Source organism: Arabidopsis thaliana, chromosome 2 (assembly GCF_000001735.4).
Source record: "Arabidopsis thaliana chromosome 2, partial sequence".
Classification (NCBI taxonomy): domain Eukaryota; kingdom Viridiplantae; phylum Streptophyta; class Magnoliopsida; order Brassicales; family Brassicaceae; genus Arabidopsis; species Arabidopsis thaliana.
In genome coordinates, this window is record NC_003071.7 from 463,637 (window position 1) to 481,224 (window position 17,588).

General features: G+C 33.7%; 4 protein-coding genes and 1 long non-coding RNA gene across 8 annotated transcripts; 2 read left to right on the forward strand and 3 right to left on the reverse strand.

Annotated features, from left to right (window-relative positions):
- Positions 1–1,357: 1,357 nt before the first annotated feature.
- Positions 1,358–3,319, reverse strand: AT2G01990 (XRI1-like protein). 2 transcript variants are annotated; one of them, NM_001335086.1, is made up of 4 exons: positions 3,034–3,319; positions 2,697–2,875; positions 2,515–2,584; positions 1,358–1,967 (listed from the first exon to the last, which is right to left on the reverse strand). In NM_001335086.1, the coding sequence occupies exons 1-4, from the start codon at positions 3,110–3,112 to the stop codon at positions 1,561–1,563; spliced, it is 735 nt and encodes a 244-aa protein (NP_001324929.1). In that variant the 5' UTR covers positions 3,113–3,319; the 3' UTR covers positions 1,358–1,560. The 2 variants fall into 2 exon arrangements, with proteins under 2 accessions (NP_001324929.1, NP_178308.2); NM_126260.3 differs by having other exon boundaries at positions 1,365–1,967; positions 3,034–3,088.
- Positions 3,320–5,733: 2,414 nt separating this feature from the next.
- On the reverse strand, positions 5,734–8,434 carry GAD3 (glutamate decarboxylase 3). The gene is made up of 6 exons (NM_126261.2): positions 8,276–8,434; positions 7,571–7,976; positions 7,275–7,489; positions 6,691–6,944; positions 6,563–6,615; positions 5,734–6,357 (listed from the first exon to the last, which is right to left on the reverse strand). The coding sequence occupies exons 1-6, from the start codon at positions 8,359–8,361 to the stop codon at positions 5,869–5,871; spliced, it is 1,503 nt and encodes a 500-aa protein (NP_178309.1). The 5' UTR covers positions 8,362–8,434; the 3' UTR covers positions 5,734–5,868.
- A 2,037-nt stretch (positions 8,435–10,471) lies between these two features.
- On the reverse strand, positions 10,472–13,361 carry GAD4 (glutamate decarboxylase 4). Of its 2 annotated transcripts, none has more exons than NM_126262.2 (6): positions 12,774–13,014; positions 12,182–12,587; positions 11,867–12,081; positions 11,527–11,780; positions 11,372–11,424; positions 10,472–11,206 (listed from the first exon to the last, which is right to left on the reverse strand). In NM_126262.2, the coding sequence occupies exons 1-6, from the start codon at positions 12,857–12,859 to the stop codon at positions 10,739–10,741; spliced, it is 1,482 nt and encodes a 493-aa protein (NP_178310.1). In that variant the 5' UTR covers positions 12,860–13,014; the 3' UTR covers positions 10,472–10,738. The 2 variants fall into 2 exon arrangements, with proteins under 2 accessions (NP_178310.1, NP_001324150.1); NM_001335087.1 differs by having other exon boundaries at positions 10,529–11,206; positions 12,774–13,361.
- On the forward strand, positions 13,056–13,375 carry AT2G04155. Its single transcript, NR_139989.1, has one exon. It is a non-coding gene; the product is annotated as an other RNA (long non-coding RNA).
- A 1,965-nt stretch (positions 13,376–15,340) lies between these two features.
- PTR4 (Major facilitator superfamily protein) lies at positions 15,341–17,549 on the forward strand. Of its 2 annotated transcripts, NM_001202569.1 has the most exons (6): positions 15,465–15,537; positions 15,612–15,714; positions 15,816–16,033; positions 16,113–16,599; positions 16,694–16,755; positions 16,848–17,549. In NM_001202569.1, exons 1-6 carry the CDS (start codon positions 15,481–15,483, stop codon positions 17,493–17,495), a joined length of 1,575 nt encoding a protein of 524 aa, NP_001189498.1. In that variant the 5' UTR covers positions 15,465–15,480; the 3' UTR covers positions 17,496–17,549. The 2 variants fall into 2 exon arrangements, with proteins under 2 accessions (NP_178311.1, NP_001189498.1); NM_126263.3 differs by having other exon boundaries at positions 15,341–15,537; positions 16,723–17,549.
- The last annotated feature ends 39 nt before the right edge of the window (positions 17,550–17,588 follow it).

Below are 17,588 nucleotides of genomic sequence, written 5' to 3' on the forward strand. Positions count from 1 at the left end.
TATAATGTTTGATATAGTTAAATAAATATTTTTTCTAATTTTTGTTTATGATTTAATATATGTATTTTTTTTAGATATTTATATATAAAATTACATTTATAATATTTATATTATAAATGGTTTAAACGTCTAAAATCGCTTAGATCCTGATCACCACCATGTCTAGCGTTTTCTTAACATTGATCATAATATTTCTCCACTTTCTTTATTTCTTTGGCTACGGTCAATTTTCTTCTTTAATAAGTGGGCTAATAATTTTTCTGTATGTTGTCAAAAAGAAAACGTTGGACCCCGACTCCACTAATAAGGTCAAAACTTCAAAATTCGCATAAAATCTGTAACTATCCAACTAAGCTTATATTGCCACGGTTCGTTAAATACTTCACTCAAGACAAACATTCGAATGTTTTCATTACGATTTCAATAATAATTAGCTGATGTGGAAGTTTCAAATTGTAAACATATCTAATTAAGTCTCACATATGTTGGAGGTTAGTTGACATGTGAAAGATCATCCAGTTAATTCTAAAGTAAAAAGTATGGCTAATCCACCAATATGATAAAGAACCGAATTTAACTCTCATCACAAAAACAAGAAGAATATCACAAAATCTTAACCAGATCCACGATGAGCCACATGCATGCACTATCTTAGGCAATATATAGGCATATGACCACTTATCACTTTTCGTACAGAGCTTAGTGGCTCATGCCGACATAAGCATTACGTAAGTTATCGTATGTAAGCTTAAATCGTCACCGTTTCATCTATACATCGATCAAGCAACGGCTATGATCTTTTTTTTGTGCAACACAAATGTTATTATTGCCATATACTGGAATTAATGACATGGGCTTGTTATTATTGCCTACTACTATACAATGAACTTTGATTTTTAATAATCATTCAATTTAAAAATCCTGATACTTTTTCAATTAATGTATTCTTAGATATTTTCTTTCTTTTTGTTCTCTTGTAATATGTTGTATTATTATGAGTTTAGTAGAATTAATATCGATTCTTTTTATAAAAAAACTGAGACTGAAAGCAAACTAACAAATAATAAATTGTTGACAAACAAAAAAGAACTATTTAAAATATTTCATTCTCTTTATCTTTTTGCCTTTTACCCTTTTTATTTTTCTTACTTATTAAAAATTACATCTCTTCCTTTTCTTTTTTATTTATTAGTGGTTCTTTATTCTTTCTTTTTTTCTTTTCTTTATTCTTGTTTACCAATCATACTTTATGTATGATCTATTAGCTTGTGAATATTCTCCTAATAAATACCAAAATGCTTTGCTTATTGAAAAAAAGTATAAAGAGTAAAAATCTCAAAATGCGAAATCCAAGAAATTCAAAAGAAGATAATAAAACAATTCTCATTAGAATGATCCACCGGATATTGTACAACATTGATCTTCAAAATTTACCTCGCCTGATTTTTCTATACAAAAGTTGAAAGTTTCTCTCATAGCCAATGATCACTTTAGCTTTCTAAAACCTCATTTATGTTACACATATATAACAGCCCCAACTAATTACCAATATAACACAGTTTACCCCTTAGTTCTGATTATAGTAATTGTACCCCTCCCTTGTGTTTGGATCTTAGTAAGAGCCACCACAGCTTTTCCGGAGAGGCCCGGTCCACGGCCAGAGACACATGGTCGAGAGGCAAAGTCTCCTACCGGATGTCGAATCGGTCGAGATGGAGCCATCAAAATTCTCTCGTTGATATCATTTAGGGTTACATCATTTTCTCGACCACCTGGTTTCACCAATCCAAATGGGTACACTAGTTTCGTGATTAGTCTTTTGTTCTTATTACCACAGTTGGATGAGGATGGTTCGGTTGGAGATTTTTCTCGAACATAAATTTTGTCATAAGAGACAGAAGTGTCGGGAGACTCGTAAACATTCGATATCGTCTCCTGACAGTAACTGACTCCACTTATACGTTCACCTGTACATTAGTAAATTTTAAATAAAAGGCTTTATTATATTTGACTAAGTAATTGTAACAAAATTAAACTTATAAAGGCTGGAAATGTTTTGTCATTTGGATTCATTCAAGAGGTCTCAAACTATTTAAGTTTTGGGACCATAAATATGTTTTCAAAAAACAGAAATGTTTGGACGAAATTATTATCACAAAAAAAAACAAATCCTTTTAAAGTGCTATGCTATTTCCTTTCTTTTTTCGGACAAAAAATAAATAAAATTAAAGACTACTTAGCCTAGCCTATAATTAGTTCAAGCTATTTATTTTTCTTATTTGAGTTCTTAAATGACTAATATCAATTAAACTTAGGTTTCGAATGATAACCAAATCTCATAGTGCGGTGCGTTTTAAATAGTAACGAAATTTTTTGCATATATATATATATATATATATATATTTGTTACTATTTGAACTGCACTGTATCCGCAGTTGAACGCACGTCTCCGTTCGGAGCTTTAATAATAATAAACCAAAGCCTTAATAATAATAAACCAAAAGTAGGTCTCACCTGTGTTAACATGTGGAGTGACAAACTGACTATTCAAACAGCTATAACTCTCATGCAGGCCCCAATCGTTCTGCATATTCAACCATAAACAATTTTCAAATTAATTAGTTATATTGTTACCAAAACATTTGGAAATGATAATTGAAGAAAAGTTCCAAGAAAATTAAAGAAATCAAATAAACCTGCGAATCATCATCGTTAAAAGATTTGGACGGATCCTCGAACAAGAGACGTCTCCTTTTGCTTCTCTCACCGGACTCGATAAGTGCGTCTTCGAGGTAACCTGTGGAGACGTCGGAGTAATCAATCTCCGGTGATCCGAAAATATGTTCCGGCGATCTATTCATGAAACCACATGTATCTGCAAACATATTACACTTTAATAAGAAAGTTCTTGAATAACTTGTAAATAAATACATGCGCGTCGATTCATATATTACATATGCGTATATGTATCAATATTTTACGATTGAAAAAACACAAAATATGTTTGTGTCTATATATTAATGTATATATTACCAAGATTAAAATCGGGCTTGAAGAGTGATCCAAGGTTATGGATATCCCAAGTGGGGAGAGAGTAGAGAAGCTCACTCATCTCTTCTTCTTTCTTTCTTTTTCTTTCTTTTTTTTGTTGTGTTTTCTCTTCTGAATTATTTTCTGATTGTTTTCTATGATATTAACTTATATCACTGCCTATTTATGTTGGTGGATTGTGTGTCTAAAGTGAATGTAACTGAGAATAAACAATAAACTTGGAAGAAAAAAAAAGTTAAGTAAAAAGTAGTGGAGAGGTTTAGAAGATGAAGACGAATTTGTACTCAATACAGTCAACGGAAAAAGAAATAAAGCAAAAGAAGAAATGTTGGATGGATAGTGTTTTTCCTCCTTGAGAAATGTAAAGGTGCTAAAAAAAATTTTCTCTTTAACAAACACACATTTTATGAAAATTTGAATTTTTCGGATGGATACACAACCCCGAGATTAATACACAATCATTAGGTTATATATTATAACCATGCAATAATATATATATATATATATATATATATATATGTATATATATTTAGATTAGTAATATGTTTGCCATATATCATATGGTCACAATTACATAATCTGCATACTATATTAAATTTATGTGACTCCGCTACTTGGATGGTTTCAATAGTAATTAACTACTAGAAAAGACACACACACACAAAAAAAAAAAAAAAAAAAAAAAAAAAAACAAGTATTCGGGTGATCTATGTTATCTAACTTCGTAAATTCAAAAAACAAATGTATCAATTTTGTTATTATTTCAACGTTAATATTAGAGATGTTCCTGTCTAACTCCGTACATGTGTTTGAATTTTGTTAGGGTTTGGTTAGATGGGGGACCTTAATGCTAAAGGTTATGGTATCACATCATGCTGTTATTTTTACTGTTCCGCTTTAAGCAAATTTAGTAAATAATCTTATAATTTGACTCACACAAGATTAAACTAGAATAAGAAAATATCACATGTGAATAGTAAATAATGTCGGCAATTTTTAAACGTAATTGAAATTTAAATATATATAATGGTTGATTGCGTGATTAAATGTTATTAACAATATTGTGAAATCATTTTAAAAAAATATTAAGTAATCAATTTTTCGGAATTAATAATCATGTGTGTAATGAGCTATGTGCACATAATCTAAGATCATCTTCAAATTATAGTTGTTACAAATGATTAAAAAAAGGATATAAAACACGTTCATTTCACTGTTCCTGAGTTATGAAGTGGATGTTGTGTTTGTTTTACTAACGTTAGCTCAGTGGTAAAATATTGCTGATATAACTTTTGCTGATATAAGTTATAACTTTTACTGTTATATAACGTTTAATGTTTTACATTTTACTGATATCAACGTCATGAGTAAAAAGAACATATATATGGTCAGTCAAGATTAACAATATTTGTTGTAATTGGATTGTTAAGTCATAGAAATTAGGGATGACATTTTCAAAAAGTGATGTATTTCACAGTTCATTAAACCATTATCCTCAGTTTCAAACAAAAATAATGAACTATGTAATATCTTCTTTTTCTTCTTCTTTAGTTGATCAAAAAAGTCATGTATAGAAGAAATTCTGTCTAGCTTATTATAGATCTTGATTCTGTTTTGCTTCTGATTTGGTGAACAACCGTTCTTCTTTTGTATGCTTTTCTTCATTCTTCACAATGGTGGGGTCGTGTCACGTCCTATCACGATTACCTTCTTCCATTATTACATCCCTTTATTTCAATTTGTTTTCATATATGATTTTTTGACATGGTTTGACTTTATCGATTTGATTTGATAGGATGATGAAATTGTTCGGAATGGTGGAAACTGTTGAAGCAATGTAATCACTATAGAATAAGTTTGGTCGTGTTCGTTTAGTGTATTAGAATTGTTGTTATTAGACGATGAATTTATCATAATATATAGTAATGGTTTAGTATGGGTGAATATTGTTAGAGGTAGAGTAATTATATGATATTGTAATGAGATAATAAACTCTTTTGAGTTCATTTCGCTTCATGTTTTATTTTGTAGGTAAAATCCAAAAATTTTGATCGGAAAACAAAATTAACAAAAGAAAATGTTATAAATAAAACTGCTTTTGTAGAACCACGAGACAATTAACTATTTCGAACTGTACAAAATAGTGATGTGACTACAGTGTGTCTAATGCGATTGAGTGTATAATCATAATGTCAATTTAAAACCTAAAAAATATTTCTTTCTATAACTATACTACTATTCATTTATATTGTTTCCTTCATTATTTGTCAGTATGTATTACTTTTATCGATTTATCAGTTTCTAGACATGTTCCCCCGAGTACGATTATTTTCTTTAATGGGCCCAAATGTAGGCACGCTTGTGGGGCCCATTTATAAAAGACGAAAAAATTTGCGCCGATATTATTCGCGGGGACCCACATTCTTTAATTGGCCTCTACTTAAAATAGGAAAGTATTTTCAGATGCAGAAAAAAGAAACTAATTTTGTTTGTCTAAAAAAAACAAGAAACTAAAATTTGATTTTTACTTGTAGGGTTTCTTTAATATATTCCTCTCTTTTATTTTTATTTTCAAACTTGACAACATAATTAGGTTGGCTATAATAATAATTTACCTATAATACGTTTTTTTATTGAGAATAATAATTTACCTGTTATACGTGTTTTGCAAAAAAATAAAACTAAAACTAAAAATGTTTTTATTACAGTGTTTGAATGGTCTGAGATCGAATGGTGCTGATTTGCTATGGTGTAGTTGGGCCTTTAGCTAAAAAAAAATTTGTCTGCACCCAATAATTTGAATATACATTTGGCCCATCATTGATTGGTAATACTTGCTACTAACGGAACGCCGTTCTTGTCAGTCTTAGTGTCCACAAACTTCTTCCAGTAGGCCGTGACTTCTCTTTGCGTCTCCTCTGGCGTCTTCTTAACACCGTTAACTTTTCCACTAGCCATCTTGGCGTGAACCCTCGCGGGAAGCGTATCGAGCTCGTGTAGAACCTTCTCGAAATCGGCTACCAATCTCTCAGCTAAGGTTCGAGAGAAATCTTCTCGGATAACAACTCGAAGGACCGTGACATGTTGCGCATCCGCAGGCATCGTGTAGGCCGGAACGATCCAGCCGAAGCGACGAAGCATTTCGGCCACCTCGAACTCGTTGTGGCGGCTACTATCTTTGAGAGAAAACGCCACTAACGGAACACCGTTTTCTTTGGAGACGATGTTAAAACGTCCCGTTTTCTCTAATCCTTGTCTTAGTACCATCATGTTCTCGCGGCAATTATCCATCACGTTGCGATATCCCTAAACCAAACAAAAAGATTATTAGCTATTCTACAAAACCAAAACTTGTCAATTTAGGAACGTTTAATCTTATGGAATGTATTTAGTACATTCTTGGTTTTGAACTTTTGTAGTCATAAAGTATAGTAACAACTTGTATATTATACTAGTACGTATACGATTGGATTTAGTAACGTTTTAGTTTCTTTATTGAGTTATTATTTACCTCGAATCCAAGACGAATCAACTGGTAGTACTGAGCAATCACTTGACTTGACCCTGGTAATATACAAGAATTAACAAAACATTAATCTATAAATATATCTAAACTTTACATAAGATATGGTAATGTACCTTTAGAGAAGTTGAGGGTAAATGTGGGTTGATCAGCTCCAAGATAATTGATATGGAAGATAAGTTCATCAGGCAAATCGGTTTTGGTTCTCCATACGACCCAACCGATACCGGCGTAAACCAAACCGTATTTGTGACCACTCACATTTATGCTCTTAACCAACGGTAACCGGAAATCCCACTCCAAGTCCGGATACAAGAAGGGAGCAATAAACCCACCACTCGCTGCGTCCACGTGAATCGGCGTATCCCATCTACAAATATATTAAACCGGAACCAAACCGGTTAAATAAATTAATAATCAGTTTGTTGTTGTTTATCGGTTTGATATTAGAATGCTTGAATATCTCACATTATAAATTGTTATATTTTTAAGCAAAACATTTTTTAATCAGTATTTAAAACACCATTCGATACAAGGAAGCATATAATGTAAACATATATGGTTTTGTTTTGGTTAATAAGTTTTATATTCATTCAAAAAATAAAATATTTCTAAGCAAATATATCTCACGTTAGAAATTGTAATATTTCTAGGCAAAAGTATATAAAATTAATTTGTTAGTTGGTTTTGATTCAATTACCCGGTTTTCTTGTTTTTCTCGACTAAAAGGTCGTTGAGGAGCTTAACGTCTTCGAATTCTCCGGTTAGTGTCGAACCGAGGATGGCCACGACGCATATAGTGTTTTCGTCTACCATTTCAACCGCTTTGTCAGGGTCCATCACGTAATATCCTTCTCTCAGCTTCACTTCCTTAAGCTCCACTTCAAAATACCTTGCAAATTTCTCCAAGCAAACCTGTATTGAACCGGAAATTGAGTCAATGTAAACATAGACCTAAACCGGTTTAAAATTTAATCAATTTTTGTTTTGGTTTACCTGAATATTGGCTCCGGTTACAATATTAGGTCTATCATAAGGCAGCCCTAGGGCCTTACGCTTGTTCTGCCACTGTCTCTTAAAGGCCAGTCCGGCCAACATCACTGCCTCCGATGACCCCACCGTGCCAACACCAATGGCGGCTTCACCGTCACCTAAAGGCGCGTTGAAGAGACGCGCAATCATGTTAACGCATCGATTCTGAAGGTCGGTGGTAACAGGGTATTGGTCCATCTCAACGTTGTTCTTGTTGATGGATTCCATCATGAGCTTGTCACATTCTGGCTCCATCCAAGTGGTCACAAAGGAGGCCAGGTTTAGCCTCGGGTTACCGTCAAACTTGAGCTCGTCGTTGATGATTTGGTATGCTGCTTCCTTAGGGATCGAGTTCTTAGGTATTTCGAATCTGATGAAAAATTGATATATTTAGCTTAAGATTAAAAAAGAAAATACCTCTTATATAGTAACACACATTATGCTCGGATCTTTCAGTGCAAGTGGTTAATTTCGTTAGAATCTAGTATTCTTTCTTATGTACCCAAAAATTAAAATCTGGAACTATATCGTATATTAAAAATAAATATTTCTGTAATAAATATTGAATCTAGAATCAAGATGCTGTGTATCGTCGTCTAGGCTAAGTTTTAGAACTCTAGTTACCAATGAAAACATTAAACAAAATAAAATTGTGTTTCAACTTCTTACCGTGAGATAGAGTTGCGGACATAACGGGAAGCAAAAGTTGAATGGATTGAATCATCGGATTTGGAAGCTGTCTTAGATAAAACCATCTTCTTGAAATGAGCTAAAGAAAAGTAAAGGGAAAAATGTGCAATGTTTTTGTTTTGTAGTTGAATAATATGTGAAATTAGAAGAAGAGGAGCAAATGGTATATATAGGGACGAGAATGGTTCTCTTCGTTTTGTTTGCAACGTGAAAGGAAGCATCGCTGGTTTAAGGATTCCTTTTATAACTTTTTACTATCATTTAGTTTAAAAATAGTAAATAAATTATGGGCTACTTTAAAAAATTTAAAATAGTAAGACCAATAAATTATGGGCTACTTTAAAAAATTTAATTTTCAAAACGAATCATATCATTTAGTTTGCTATGTGTCTCTTTTCCCTTATTCTCACTCTCTCTTATTTTTCGTTAAGACGGACTGCTTAACCCGCTATTCTAAACCTTTATTTTCTAAAATTACTTTTGTATAACTGAAATCTGAAAAATACAAAATACTAAATATATACAAAAAAACACCTAAAACACTATTTTCTTCAAAGCAATTCTGTAATTAAATACTTTGTGTATTTAATACTTATTATTTTTTCCTATCAACTCGAGGAGAGGTGAAGAAACCATATGTATTTTCAATTAAACCATACTTTTGTTTGGTAAATTATGTTGTGTGTTGCAAATCATGTTGGTTAATTTTCTTCATATTAGTTTGTCTCCCTTTCTTGTTTTGCTTTGTGACGTAAAAATTGTCTCATTGTTGTATTGTTTACACTAAATAGGCCTCTTGTTTGTATATGTTAGGTCCCTATATCCTATCGAGATAGTTATGTTTTATATAATAGAGAAAAATCCATCAGAAGCAGTTGATAAATTTACAGGACTCATATATAGATCGGTTTAGACGATTTATAATATGTTACGAATAAAATAAAATAAAAATAAAAATAAAAACAACGGTCAAAAAATTAGCGGAAGCCAGTGAGTTTAGTACTTGAAACTGCCAAATTAACTCGTGCTTTTTAATTTGTAAATCAATAGTAATATATTTTTCTAAAACCAATTCAAAATCAAAGTTGAATCAAAAATCTGCCTAACCGTCCGAATTATTTAAAACCGCTTAAACTACTGTATAATATAAAATCAACATGTCCAACCATCGTACGTGTAACGTCGTCTACGCTGCGTTTTAGAACACTAGTTACTAAAAACATCATACAAGATAAAATTGTGTTTCAACTTTCTTACCGTGGAATAACGAGAAGCAACATTTATGGGCTACTTTTAAAAATTATCTTAAAAGTGAATCATATTATATCATATTCAATAGAATACTAAAATGAAATCTCTCCAACTAAGTGTCTCATTATTAGTTTATTAATTTTCTAAATTTGTTTGCAAAACGAATAAGAATAATACTAATTAAGACTAAATTTATTGTTATAGACTGATATGTCTCTTTGCCAAAAAAAAGACTGATATGTCTAAAAGTGGCTTTAACAGATTTCTGAAATAATACTGCATAGAGTGCCACTTTATCACCTTTTTAAAACGATATTTGATTCTTAAACTGCAAATATACAACAAATAATTAAATGTATATATAATTGGTGGTGACAGCATTAAAGATAAAACAAAGTTGATCTTATTTTTATCAGTGAAAAGTGAAAACCAGTGCGGAATATTACCATGTTAAAGCATATGTATCGAATAAACAAACATATTTTAATAAGATAAAATGTCATCAAAAAATATACTATGTTTTTTCGTTGAAAAAAATTCAATTTTGTATCTGGTAAAATAAATGACTATTTTTTTAAAAATTTTTTTAATAAATGATAATTGATTTTGCTGATTTAGACACAACGTTAAGTCATAAAACAAAATGGTCATAGGATCCGGGACCGGTCCAACAGATTTTGATGCCTAAAGCATTTAAAATTCTTAAACATTTTTAGCCCATTTATAATTAAAAATCACAAAAACAAACGAAGGCAAGGTTCAAATCAAACCGTTCACCAAGGAGTCATTAACATATGAAATTCAATAAATTTGTGAATTTTTGTGAAAGAAATATAAATACTTATACCTTTACTTTTTTATAATAAATATTGAATTAATTCGTGATTCTAGAAACTTGTTAGTTTAATGGTTAATCCAATTATGTGTCATTGTGTGTTCTTTACACAGAAAAAAATGTTGGTGAAAACAAAAACGTTTTTACATACCCACAAAAATATATATATATATATTTTTCATTGATTTAGTGTATATCCATTAAAAATCACTCTCCATCAGCAATATCAAATCCCAAAACTTAACAAAAAGAAAAACAAAAAATAATCCAAACAGCAAAGAAAGAAAAAGGTCCATAATTATGGAGCGCAATTAAGGACAAAACAAATAATAATATTAGTTTATAAAATAATCTTATTAGCAAATTGTGTTCTTGTTGGTCTTCTTAGTCTCCAACAACTTCTTCCAGTAGGCCGTGACTTCTCTCTGCGTCTCCTCTGGCGTCTTCTTAACACCGTTAACTTTTCCATTAGCCATCTTGGCGTGAACCCTCGCCGGAAGCGTATCGAGCTCGTGTAGAACCTTCTCGAAATCAGCTACCAATCTCTCGGCTAAGGTTCGAGAGAAATCTTCTCGGATAACAACTCGAAGGACAGTGACATGCTGCGCATCCGCAGGCATCGTGTAGGCCGGAACGATCCAGCCGAAGCGACGGAGTGTATGGGCCACCTCGAACTCGTTGTGGCGGCTACTATCTTTGAGAGAAAACGCCACTAACGGAACACCGTTTTCTTTGGAGACGATTTTAAAACGTCCCGTTTTCTCTAATCCTTGTCTTAGTACCATCATGTTTTCCCGACAATTATCCATCACATTGCGATAACCCTAAATCAAACAAGAAAAACATTATTAATTACACAATACCAAAACTAGTCATGTTAGGAACGTTTAATTCAAAGTATAGTAACAAGTAACAACTTAAATATAATACATTCTAGTTTCTTTATTGACCATTTGGTAAATATATTGCTATTTTGAGTTATTATTTACCTCGAATCCAAGACGAATCAGCTGGTAGTACTGAGCAATCACTTGACTTGAACCTGGTTTATACAAGCATTATCAAATGTTTAGTCTATAAAACAATTCCATACACCAAAAATATTATTGAAAGTTATATATGTTATGGACTTATGGTAATGTACCTTTGGAGAAGTTGAGTGTAAAGGTTGGTTGATCAGCGCCAAGATAATTGATATGGAAGATAAGTTCATCAGGCAAATCGGTTTTGGTTCTCCATACAACCCAACCAATACCGGCGTAAACCAAACCGTATTTGTGACCACTCACATTAATACTCTTAACCAACGGTAGCCGGAAATCCCACTCCAGCTCCGGATACAAGAACGGAGCAATAAACCCACCACTCGCTGCGTCCACGTGTATTGGCGTGTCCCATCTGCAAATTGTGTTTTAGAACGTTAAAACCGGACTCCAAACCGATTACAATCGATATTAGCTTGTTTCTCGGTTTGGTTTAATTACCCGGTTTGCTTGTTTTTCTCGACAAGGAGGTCGTTGAGGAGCTTAACGTCTTCGAATTCACCGGTTAACGTTGAACCGAGGATGGCAGCGACACAAATTGTGTTTTCGTCTACCATTTCGACCGCCTTTACAGGGTCCATCACGTAATAGTCTTCTCTTAGGTTCACTTCCTTAAGCTCCACTTCGAAATACCTTGCGAATTTCTCCCAGCAAACCTGTATTGAACCGGAAATTGAGTCACACATATAACTTAACCGGATTGATAAATTCAATTTTGTCTTGGTTAATATTTCATCAATTTTTGTTTTGGTTTACCTGGACATTAGCACCGGTTACGATATTGGGCTTATCATAAGGAAGCCCTTGGGCCTTACGCTTATTCTGCCATTGTCTCTTAAAAGCCAAACCGGCCAACATAATCGCCTCCGACGATCCGACGGTGCCAACACCAACGGCAGCTTCACCGTCACCAAGCGGCGCGTTGAAGAGACGTGCTATCATGTTAACACATCGGTTCTGAAGCTCAGTGGTGACAGGGTACTCGTCCATGTCGACGTAGTTCTTGTTGATGGACTCCATCATGAGCTTGTCACATTCTGGCTCCATCCATGTGGTCACGAAGGAAGCTAGGTTCAGCCTTGGGTTACCATCGAGCATTAGCTCGTCGTTGATGATTTGGTAAGCTGCTTCTTTTGGGATTGAGTTCTCAGGCATTTCGAATCTAATGATGAAATGATGATACATTAAGTTAAAATAACGAAACATGTCCTTCCTTATAGTATATAACACATAATAAATCTACAACATTAACCACGGCCAAAAAAAAAACTATCCAAGGTTTACATCATTACATGTTACTATTGTTGACGAAAACATTAGACAAAAGATTTGTGTTACAAGTTGTTACCGTGGAAGAGAGTTGCGGACGTAACGAGAAGCAAAAGTTGAATGGATTGAGACATCAGATTCGGAAACTGTCTTAGACAAAACCATGTCTTCTTTCAACTTCGAACTTTGATTTTTGGGTTTGAAATGAACAAGAGGAAAGAATGTGTAGTAGTGTTTTTGTTTTGTAGTTGAAGAAGAATGTGTGGAATTAGAGGAAGAGGAGCAAATGGTATATATAGTAGAGAGAATGTGTCTCTTCATTTCGTGTTTTGCATCGTGAAAGGAAGCATCGCTGGTCCTTATTTATGTGCTCCTTTTTCAAACCTTTTCCTTACCAATGACTTTTCCTCATTATAATATTTAGACCAATGAATTACTAACTTTTAGAAACACGAATACTTTTATTACTATCGTATACAAATTCCGACCGTCATCTTTTTATTGGATCTTTCTAAGTTATCGTGAACATTTTATTAGTGATTTTGATTTTGTTTATTTAGCATCTCCCGCGATTTGATCAATTTCACACTTACATAATTATGTGAATATTACAAACGCGTTACGCGTAAAATGTGAATATAGTACTAGATTATATTGTTTTCGTGATTCCTTTTTGCTGTCAATGGAATTTATACCAATAAGCTAGAAACCAAATTCGAACTTATATTGGTATCACCACTAAAGGACATTGACTTTTTGTTGTAAGATCTCATATTACCATCTCTAAAGTATAAAAATTCAAATAAACATCAAACCCATGGTCTGACCTAATTAAACAAATAAAGTTAGGCGATTTATCAAACCTCCCACATGTTTAGACTAGCTTTAGAATAGCCCTAGCTTGGGTTAATTTTGTTGAAAACTAGAATCCACTAGCCCTAGCTTGGGTTAATTACGTTGAATACTACAGCTTGATCAGCATTGTTTCTAGATTACCTTTTTTTTTTTTTTTTCAATTGTACATAGGATTTACTTATATTTTCGAATGGATACATGAAACAAGAATACTTCATCATATATGTTTATATTTTTTAAAAAATCAGATTTTATAGACAATTCTATTTTGACTATTCAGGATATTATTAAATACAGTTTTCATTTTCTTTATCTATCTTGTTTTTATTTTTTGACTGAAGGACTTGTCAGTAACAAAAGTAAAACAACAGGTTTGTTATATCTTGTTTTTTTTTGTCTCCCCCAAATGATTTTCAGAAATAAAAATATTTGTGAGTGGCACTCATACGTAATTAAGAGGCAGGGAATGGGGCATAACTGGCAGTAAGAAACAAAAGAAGAAAAATAGTAAAAGTCAAAAGTCGACCCATCAGTCACTCTCTAACGCGTTAGTCAATGGGAACCGGCAAATGGAGACCGAGACGCCACTCGCCGAACCGGCAATTATGGGTAACCGCCACCGGTTTACTTCTCTAAAGTTCTGACTTTCCTTAATTATTGCAACACGAATTTTGAAATGGCCAATTAATACATGCTCTGTTCGGTTTTGTTTGTACTAGTCAACTATTAGCGACCGAATTATTGACTATTCAATAGTTCAACGTTAAATTATTAAGGACAATTCAAAACTATTCCTTTCATATTCAACATTTTTATTTAGAGACAAAATCACCAATCCATAATTTAATTTATTTATTTATTAATCATTTAAGCGGTTCGAAAACTATATCACTAAAATCAATTGGTAAACCAATAAATTACAAAACGATCATGATTTACTAGAGCTTCTCGTTTTTGAGGTTGAAGACTGTTGGTCTCCCAAAAAAAAAAAATCAATTTACCCCAAAACTATTTTTATTTTGCATTAATTAATTATTATCATAAAACTTTATTAACACCATAAATTGCATTTGGTGCTTCAAAAAATAAAATAGTATTTATTTACTTAATTCCTTACCAAATATTTTATATCCAAGTTGTGGAGGTCATAAAATTGGCCCAACAAGTACAAATTAGGAAACCCACTAATATTTAAAGCCCAATAGGTCCACTCAATTTTGCAATTTCTTAAAACGTGTTGTTAACAAGAACACATTTTATGGTCCAGTGGTCACCGCCACCAACTTCTCGACTTCGAGAGAGACAAGAGTAATCCAACGATCTGGTTGATAGTGGTAACACTGTTCCAATGAGCATTTTTTGGCATATCCCTCAATATATCTTTATTGGGAACATCTAGCGTTTTGTTCTTTCTTAGTCGGCTTGATTTTTTCTATGAACAATCTCTAGATGCAAAATTTGTGTAGTGCTTGGACTCTTCACTCGGCTCATTGATTCTTACACTTGTTGCATATTTCACGACAATGAACCTTAGTAACGGTCATCTTGATTACTATTTTTGGCTTTTGGTCTGTCTTGGCTTTGTTAATTTACCGGTTTGGCTAGAAAGGTTTCGTAAGATTTGTTTGATGTCTTCTTTAAAACTTGAAGTCTCTAACTTGTTTGATAACTTTTGTTGTGTTAGGGGAAAAGTGTGCTATGGCTCAAAATTTGCTTAATGCTTAAGTCTAATCAGATTAATAAAGTTTGTGTGGTTTTATATTCCCTCTTTTTTTTTATAACATTTTTTAAAGAATGTGGTTCTGTGGTGAGTGACCACTCACACCACCAACAACAACTTGGTCAGTGGGAGGATCATTTTATTTGATCCTTCGTTGAGAAGCTTAAATCAGCTTTACGTGAAAATTGTCATGTTGAGGAGAAAGTAAAAAATGGCTTCCATTGATGAAGAAAGGTCACTTCTTGAAGTTGAAGAATCTCTTATACAGGTTCAACCTCATTGTCATTGTTTCTTTAGTGTTTTGGGGTCTAAATCTTTGTTGACTAATTCGTTTTTCTCCAGGAAGAAGTAAAATTATATGCTGAAGATGGTTCAATAGATATTCATGGAAACCCACCATTGAAGCAGACAACAGGAAACTGGAAAGCTTGTCCATTCATTTTTGGTAAACACTTTGTTTTATTTCACTTGTAATGTACTTGTTGTATTCTCTCATGTTCTGTCTTTAATCTCCAAAAACTGATATCTATGCTTTGGTTGGTGCAGCAAACGAATGCTGCGAACGGTTGGCTTATTATGGAATTGCCAAGAATCTCATCACGTACTTCACAAATGAATTGCATGAGACTAATGTTTCTGCTGCTAGACACGTCATGACATGGCAAGGAACATGTTACATCACTCCTCTTATTGGAGCTTTAATAGCTGATGCTTACTGGGGAAGATATTGGACTATTGCTTGTTTCTCTGCCATTTATTTCACCGTAAGCATTTTCTTGAAAAATAACTTTGCTTTATGTTCTGTTCTTGGCTTGATGTTCTGTTCTTTGATGTTGTTTTAAGGGAATGGTTGCATTGACACTCTCAGCTTCAGTTCCGGGTCTTAAGCCAGCGGAATGCATTGGCTCTCTATGTCCACCAGCAACAATGGTTCAGTCTACGGTTTTATTTTCAGGGCTTTACCTTATCGCTCTTGGCACTGGAGGAATCAAACCATGTGTCTCATCCTTTGGTGCTGATCAGTTTGATAAGACCGATCCAAGCGAACGAGTCAGAAAAGCTTCTTTCTTTAACTGGTTTTACTTCACTATCAACATTGGTGCTTTTGTTTCATCTACTGTTCTAGTTTGGATTCAAGAGAATTATGGATGGGAATTAGGATTCTTGATACCTACCGTGTTCATGGGACTTGCTACTATGAGTTTCTTCTTTGGCACGCCGCTTTATAGATTTCAGAAACCGAGAGGTAGCCCGATTACTAGCGTCTGCCAAGTTCTTGTAGCCGCATACCGTAAATCGAATCTCAAGGTCCCTGAAGACTCCACGGACGGTTACAAGAAAATCTTTTTCCCTCTCATTTCTTGTTTGAATTGAGCATTAGTCTATTAACGGTTAAATAAACGGGTTGTGATATCAATGTACAGGTTTCTTGACAAAGCGGCAATTATATCAGAAGGAGATGCAAACACTAACCCGTGGAAGCTATGTACCGTGACTCAAGTCGAAGAAGTTAAGATTCTGTTACGTTTGGTCCCCATTTGGGCCTCAGGAATCATCTTCTCAGTTCTCCATTCACAGATTTACACTCTCTTTGTTCAACAAGGACGGTGCATGAAACGAACCATCGGCTTATTCGAAATCCCTCCCGCAACTCTCGGGATGTTCGACACTGCAAGTGTTCTCATATCTGTCCCAATCTATGACCGCGTCATCGTTCCCTTAGTGAGACGGTTCACAGGCTTAGCTAAAGGATTCACCGAGCTACAAAGAATGGGGATTGGTCTTTTTGTCTCTGTTTTGAGCTTGACATTTGCAGCTATCGTTGAGACGGTTCGGTTACAGTTAGCTAGAGATCTTGATCTAGTGGAAAGTGGAGACATTGTTCCATTAAACATCTTTTGGCAAATCCCTCAGTACTTTTTAATGGGCACTGCTGGAGTTTTCTTCTTTGTTGGGAGGATTGAGTTTTTCTATGAGCAATCTCCAGATTCAATGAGAAGCTTGTGTAGTGCTTGGGCTCTTCTCACTACTACACTAGGAAACTACTTGAGCTCGTTGATCATTACCCTTGTGGCGTATTTGAGCGGAAAAGATTGTTGGATTCCTTCAGACAACATTAACAATGGACATCTTGATTACTTCTTCTGGCTTTTGGTCAGTCTTGGATCTGTTAACATACCTGTTTTTGTCTTCTTCTCTGTGAAATATACTCATATGAAGGTTTGATCTCTTCTTCTGGCTCTTGTGTGTACTTTCAAAATTGTTTTTTTTTAAACCAGCAAATCAGTTATATTAAATCATAACGGTTTACATGATACA